At 43.4% G+C, this 8,049-nt stretch overlaps 1 protein-coding gene across 1 annotated transcript in view; it reads right to left on the bottom strand.

Annotated features, from left to right (window-relative positions):
* Positions 1-4,978, bottom strand: part of NUCKS1 (nuclear casein kinase and cyclin dependent kinase substrate 1) — a 30,241-nt gene extending 25,263 nt beyond the window's left edge. Inside the window, exons 1-2 of the mRNA XM_075853804.1 lie at positions 4,474-4,978; positions 3,245-3,288 (exon numbers count right to left, since the gene is read on the bottom strand). Of these exons, the coding sequence (XP_075709919.1) occupies positions 3,245-3,288; positions 4,474-4,490 (61 nt within the window). The 5' untranslated portion in view covers positions 4,491-4,978. The remainder of the gene's footprint in view (positions 1-3,244; positions 3,289-4,473) is intronic.
* Between the last annotated feature and the right edge of the window lie 3,071 nt (positions 4,979-8,049).

Raw genomic sequence — 8,049 nt, forward strand, 5'->3', positions numbered from 1 at the left:
CAAGTTAAAAATGGCAGAGAAAGTGCCAAAAACCAATGCTAAAGCAGATCTGATCAGACCAAACTCTATATACTCAAAGCATGGGAAAATAGTGACTGGGCGATCAGGTTACCTTCCTGTGGGTATTTTTAGTGGGTTGGGACAAAAAAACAAAACTAAGTGACAGATGAAATTTGTTCGGTTTTAAAATGGACAGTGAAAAACAGATGACAATCTGATCAAGTCGTGCGAATAGAGCCTTAGAATATAGCACAACAAAATTATTTTTTGAATATGGCTATGTTCAGAGTTTTCCGTTTGGAAGTTTGAGGCAGATTTTCCTCTCCCTGCATGCAGACTTTAGCGGCGTTTTTCGCCCGCGGCCATTGAGCGCCGCAGGCATAAGACGCTGCGAAATATGCTTCCTCTGCCTCCCATTGAAGTCAATGGGAGGTCAGTGGCGTAAACGCCTGAAGATAGGGCATGTCGCTTCTTTGGGAGAAAACCGCCCCCTTCTCCCATTGAAATCAATGGGAGGCATTTTAGGGCCGTTTTTGACAAGTTTTGCGGTGCGGTTTCCACGTAAAAAAAACTGTGTGAACATAGCCTAAATTTCTTTTTTCTTTTTAAAAAAAACAAATACACACCCACAAGACTTATCACCGTAATTGTATTAACCCGCAGAATTAGATTAACATGTCGTTTTTACTTCTCTGAATGCCGTAGTGGAGAAAGCACTTTTTCCCATTCAACCCACCAAAAAAAAGATATAAAAATATGGCCAGTCGCCCAGTACATATTTAATAAAACAAATGGCGCAATGAAAAATAGCTGTGACGGCAAGGGTTTAACACGTGTTTGGCTTGTGAAAATATCCATAAAAATTCACATGATGCACTCAAAATTAATTTGCCTAACACACAGTTAATCAAAGAGAGCGGATTTAAACGAGCGTGTGCGTTTTGCGTTAATTGCGTGCGCAAAAGGCACTTAACAGCTCCGTGTGTCATGATCATATGGTGCGCGGCTGCATGCTTTTCACGCAGCCGCCATTATGAAACTGTTTGGAGGTTTGTAAACAGAAAAGCACGTGGTGCTTTTCAGTTTGCAATCCTAGTTTGCCTGCTGTTGCGCGAATCACGCACGTCCCACGTAGGTGCCTGTGTGTGGCATGCGTGATTTTCACGCACCCATTGACTTCAATGGGTGCGTGATGCGCGAAAAACAGACATAGAACCTGTCGTGAGTTTTACGCAGCGGACTCACGCTGCGCGAAAATCACTGACAGTCGGTACTGCCCCATAGACTAGCATAGGTGCGCGTGAAAAGCACGCGCGTTGCACGGACGTATTACACGTTCGTGTAAATCCGCCCTTAGGCTTCTTTCACACTGCCCAGAGTATACGTTTACCTCTTCAGTCAGAGGATCGAAAAATTAGAATTACCATTTGTTTAACTGGTTGCCGACACAGGACGAGTATGCTCGTCCTGAGCAGCGAGCACTTCGCGCATTAGGACGAGCATACTCGTCCTGTGTGACAGCCGTCTGTGCCGTCTCTGTGTGTGCGATCGAGAGCGGGGCAACGGCTGTAATACACAGCCACGGGCCCGCTCTGACAGCGGAGAGGAGAGAAACATCTTCTCTCCGCTGTTAACCCTTTGAACGCCACGATGACAGCTGATCGCGGCGTTCAAGGAGAGGGGACTGCACATTGATAGCGTCACAGAAAATAACTGACGCGATCAAAGCCAACAACTCGTATGGCCAGACAGCCCAGGGTCCAGTGAAGGACCCCAGGGCTGTCTGAACATATTTCCTGTTAGGGCATATTGAGGTATGCCCTAACAACTGCCTGTGTACGATCAGTAACAGGCTAATGTACTGGCATATAGATCTATGCCAGTACATTACAGTTACAAAATAATAATCAAAATGATAAATCCCTTTATGGGATTAAAAAAAAAAAGTTAAATGTAAAAAAAAAATAATGGTAAATAAATATAAAGTAAATAAAATACACAGAAACACATTTATTATAATAAACTTTTTAAAATATAAGTCCCAAAACATGAAATAATAGACATATTTGGTATCACCACGACCGTAACCTGTACAACAAATGTATAACATTATTTATGATGATCGGTGTATGGTGTAAAAAAATAAAATATTAAAACTGCTGCACAACTGCTTTTTAATCTAATTAAAAATTTATAGAAATTAAACGATAATGTATTTGTACCAAAAAATGGTACGTACATAAAGTACAACTCGTCCCGCAAAAAACAAAGTCTCATACAACTACGTCGTACAAAAAATAAAAGCGTTATGAGCGTCGGGATGCAAAGAGGGAAATTTAAAAAAAATTGCTCTGTCCTCAAGGCTAAAATTGGCTGTGTCCTTAAGGGGTTAAATGGTAATTCTTTTGTTTGTTGCTTTCTGTTTGCTAGGTTTCTGGTTTTTTGAACGAAAACAAAAGTTCTGCAGACTGCACTTTTGCTTCCATCAAAAAACAAACAAACACAGAAACCTAGCGAAGGGAGACTAACCGGAAAGCAACTGAAAAAAGAATTACCATTGAAGTTAATGGTAATTCTAACAGGACCGTTAATTTACGTTTAATGTTTCGATTCTCTTCTTCTGACGGAAGAGGTAAACGTATACTAACTGTAGTGTGAACTTAGCCTTACACAATTATTGACATCAATTTTTTGCTAGCTCATGGACAAAAAAAACGAAAACTTATAGGTCTACTATTGTTGAGGTTTGTCACATGCTAGTTAAAGGTAGCCGAATGCCCTATTAGGACTCCTCTCTGTGCCATAACAGAGAGCTTCTATCTGGGCAGTTGAGGCTCCAGCAGACCCAGCGTGCCGATGCATTACATGGACGGACATTTATTTACAAGGCCATCATGCAATGCAGCAGGGGAAGTGTGCGCCTAGATGTGGCTTACCCCGCCAATTAGCTTATAGCTGCTGCGGCTTCATTTTAAAAAGGGCTGTCTTTGAGACATGCACTAAGGGGGGTGGGGGGGGGGCAGAAGTTCCTAAGCAACAGACTACTGTCAGTAGGCTCTGACAAAGTACATATCAGTGTATTGATAAGCACTTGAAAGAAAAAAAGCCAATAGCGGTGTTTTTTTTTTTAAAAAAAAAAAACACAACTCACATGACAAGTACAGATTTGCGTTTGTTAAAAGGATTTTTTTAAGACATTTGCAAAAAACCCAAATAAAATGAAGAATAAGGCCAATATACATACCATCAGAATCCTGGAACTGAGAATAATCAACCACTTTTCTGTTCCTGCAAAATAAAGTAAAAGACTAGTAGTATTTGGCTTTAAAACAAAGGGGGAGTGGCTAACTTAGTAGTGACTGTTTGCTTCATTAATGCAAACATTTCCCTTCTCTGTACAATATCAGACATCTAAAGTGCAGAAGCAGCTCCCCTTACATAGATGTGACTTGCTCAAGTAATATTTCTAACCCATCGTCTATGAACCTCACTTTTCCAGCATCACATGAGGTAGCATACGTCAATGTCTTATTTACCTCCTACTAAATACAGCAAACAGACTAGTATGCAGTCAGGATAGAAGATCCCTAGAAGCAGGTATCTTTAGCTTTAAAAGATTGTCCAAAACCAGAAACCGTGGTAAGCAGCGCAACAGAAACACAAAACTACTACAAAAAAAAAGTCAAATATTTTACCGCTATTTAAAATCTCCAATGTAACAACTTATGAGGTGCACGAGTAACCCGCTACTTTGTCCACAGCAGAGTAAAATCGTGGCTAAAGGGTCCGTATTCCGTTCAGTCTTTGTTCAGGCGGAGCAATGTGTAGCAGCCAATGTGTACACACTTTTTGCCCTTCCCCCAGAAACAGCTGCTAGCCCAACCCTCTAACCTAGTATACAAGCTTCGATGTATATGGCAAAGCAGGACTCATCATAGTCTACAATGCACAAATATATGCACACACGTGATTACAGCTTTACTCCGCTGCATATACATCACATGTCCCTGCGTCTACGAACTCCACACAAGCCTATTACATGACCCGGAATAACCATCACTGGAAAGGAAAAAAAAAACTCAAAACATGCATCAAAACCCCTCGCTGCTCAACTCGCAGCACGCGAAGGCAAACAATCCACAGCCAGCAAGACGCAGCGCTGCCTATGACTACCCAAGGACATACAATGGAAGAACTAGCACCTGTGCTACATAACGTAAAGGCTCTGGGCTGGAAGCGCTATGGCTGCGTCCTGCTTCACACCTCTTGCAAACTAACATGATTATTCTCCATACATAAGTCGCACGGAGACACATTAACACAAAATTATATATATATATATATATGATATATAAATAAAAACATTTTATAAAAAAATAAAATACAGCGATTATACATACACGTGTATCAGGAGGAGCTAGGACAGAGGATGAGAAGACACGCACGGCCTGCTCCCCCAGGCCTCGTACTCACCTGACCGGCCTGGACATGGTTCCTGCGGATACTACACAGCGACAACAGCCGAAAGGTGGGAGATGAGTGGGGCGAGCGACTTCCTTTGTATGAGACCCCCGGGAGCCCGCTTTATGGAGGGTGGGGGTTGCTAAAGAAGGGGGGTTGGGATATAGGAGGCCCAGGCGTATGTATTCTCTCACTACAGATTGGGGGAGAAAAATCCCAGCTATCTCTTCTTCCCCGGGAAAACCTCACATTAATGGCCGTCTAAGCCAAGAGTGAAAAGAGGCGGGAAAACCGGGGGAGGCGGAGCAGACAGCCCACTCTACCACAAGGCAGCGTAATCCGCGAACACTACAATGCCAAGTAACACTCGCTAGTCACACCCACCCACTGTAGATACAAGTACAGAATCCGTAATACAAATTAAATTGCAATTTATCGCTGTCTCAGTCCGCGAATCCCCCCCTCCCCAACCGCCGCCTCAAGCCCCTGAGCCAAGAGAGCAACCTAACTCGCTGAGTGCACGCCTCGTAATGCCATTGGGGCGTTTACGACACACAGACCGCTGATTGGATTATTCAAAACATCACTCTTGGAGATAATTTGCTGCGAGGAGGTCTGAGGAGGAGGTGGTGCGGCGGGTTGGGCACAAGTGGGAGCGGTTGAGAGGTCACTTCTCACAAAAATGGAAGATGGATTTTACCTCAGACTGTGAGGACAGCAGATTCGCCACAATGTCTTGTCGCCTATTATATACTATCATGTCACTCGTGTGATTATAGACACAAACCAGAGCCCTGAGGGGATAAAAGCACTGAGTTTATTTGTAAGACTTTCTTGGCGTATAGTGACTTCGTCTCTGCAGATTCGCCATTAAAAATACGAATTTGCATACATGTGAGGCAAAGTAGAGCTCATGTGAAGCGAAGACATTTCTATAAACTTCCTGTCCGTTTTCACACTAGTCACCTTCCTCCAGCCTGAAATGGCTGCTTACATGGAACAATAAATTGTATCCTACTGCACAGAAAATGGAGATGTGTTGGGCATAAATTGTGGCTCAATGATACATTGGATAATGTAACCCCTACTATGAATTATGCCAATATTAGAAGTCAATATTCTTTATTATTTATCCACCAAACTTTACAGTTGGCACTATGCAGTTAGGCAGGCATTTGCCAAACCCAGACTCGACCATCTGACTGGCAGATAGAAAAGGGTGATTCGTCACTCCACAGAACACGTTTCCACTGCTCCAGATTCCAGTGGCGTCATGCTTTATACCACTCAATCCGTCGCTTGACATTGTGCTTGGTGATGTTAGGGTATGTTCACACGCTTAACAAAAAACGTCTGAAAAATACGGAGCTGATTTCAGAGAAAAGAGCCTTTGATTTTCAGGCGTTTTTGAAGCTGAGAATGAAATTTGGAGCTTCTTTTGAGGCGTTTTTTTCAGACGTTTATTGAGGCTTTTTTGAGGCGTTTTTCATAGTGTTCAATAGAAAATCAGCTCCAAATAACGCCTCAAGAAGTGACATGCTACTTCTTTTTACGGAGCGTCTTTTTACGCTCCGTTTTTTGACAGCGAAGCATAAAATAAAGGCTCGTGGGAACAGAACATCGTAATTCCCATTGAAAGCAATGGGCAGATGTTTGTAGGCGTATTAGGGGCGTTTTTTCAGGCGTAATTCGAGGCGTAAAACGCCTCCATTACGTCTGAAAAGAGGTCGTGTGCACATACCCTCAGGCTTGCGTGCAGCTACTCGGCCATGAAAACCCATGCCATGAAGCTCCCGACGCACAGTTTCTGTGCAGATGTTAATGCCAGAGGAGTTTTGGAACTCTGCACTTATTGAGTCAGCAGAGCGTTGGCGACTTTTCTGCACTATGCGCCTCAGCATTCGGCGACCCTGCTTTACAACTTGTATATGTCACGAACTGACTTGTTGCAACGGTGGCATCCTATTACAGTACCAAACTCAAATTCAGTGAGCTCTTTAGAACGACCCATTCTTTTATAAATGTTTGTAAAGGCAGACAGCATGGCTAGCTGCTTGAGTTTATATACCTGTAGAAATGGAACTGAATGAAACACCTTAATTCAATGATTAAATGGTGGGTCTCAATACTTTTGTCCATATAATGTATCGTGTGGACAAGTCATAGGACCGCATATATTTAACCCCTTAAAAACAGCCAGTTTTAGCCTTGTGTACACAGCCCGTTTTTTCAAATCTGACGTGGCATTTTATGTGGTAACTTTGAAATGGTTTTACTTATCCAAGTGATTCAGAGATTGTTTTCTCGTGACACATTGTACTTTATGCTAGTGCTAAAATATGGTCAATACATTCAGCGTTTATTTGTGAAAAACACCAACATTTATGAGAAAATATGGAGAAATTGTCTACATTTAAATGTATCCGCTTGTAAAACAGATAGTAATACCACACAAAATAGTTACAAGTTAACTTTAACTATTAGGGATGCACGATGCATTGAAATTTCGATACCATTTCAATTCTGTGAGGGGCAAATCGTTCAATACCGTCAATTTATGTTTTTCAATACTAAACTGTGTGGCCGCACAGCTTAATATTGAAATAAATGAGAACATGGCACATGCGCAGTGTAAAGCGCCCGCGATGTTCTCTTCATACAGTGACCCTTTCCCTTCCCCTTTTTCACATTCTCAGATTATCATTGGTGGCAGTAGAGAAAGGAAGAAGGAGCGTTCCTCCCTCCTACTGTGATGCCCCACTTGTCATTAGTGCCGGCCGTGTCACAGTAGGAGGGAGGGAACGCTCCTTTCTCTTCTGCCACCAATGTTAATCTGAGAATGTAAGAAAGGGTCAGGGAGGGGACTGTCACGAGCGGCACAGGTTTCCTGATGACGTGCCTGTGTCACTCGCGCTGCAGTGTAGGGACAGATCGGCCCGAGCCAGGTATTACCGCAGAGCACAAGCTTAAAATAGCTGAAATAAAGGCAGCCAGCATTGAGGAACATTGGGGTCAATGTGACCCACGTTAACTCCAATGTTGCCATTATGTGAGGGAAATTATGAAGTCACTTATTATTAATGTGAGGCACATGGTGTTAATTTAGTACCTCCATATGCCTCACATTAATAGCAATTAACCCCATCATGTAACTGTAGCGTCCATGGCCACGGGCCGACGGGTTTACTCACCTCCCGTCGCCCGCAGCCATGGATCAGTGAGCTCTGGTCCCCATCTCCTTCCTAGGAGACGCCAGCGCTCACTTCCGGTCCGCTGTGTCCCGTAGGGTGCGCGCGCACGCTCGTGCCCGCTCTTAAAGGGCCAGCGCGCGTGCACATGAAAAAAATCATCATCAACCCACATGATTTCCTGGACTATAAGAAGGCCCCAGCCCTTCTGAACCTTGCCTGAGCGTTGTTAGTATATCCCAAGTCTGTCTTGCAAATGGTCCCTTAGTGTTTCCCGTTCCAGTTGTTATCCGTGCCCTGTTATCTGTTCCTGTATCCCATGCTGTGTTCTTGTTCCTGTGCCTACTAGTGTTGGAGTCATGTCCTACTGCACCTGCTGTCGTTTGCCACATCCAGTATC

This window comes from Rhinoderma darwinii, chromosome 2 (genome assembly GCF_050947455.1).
Source record: "Rhinoderma darwinii isolate aRhiDar2 chromosome 2, aRhiDar2.hap1, whole genome shotgun sequence".
NCBI lineage: Eukaryota > Metazoa > Chordata > Amphibia > Anura > Rhinodermatidae > Rhinoderma > Rhinoderma darwinii.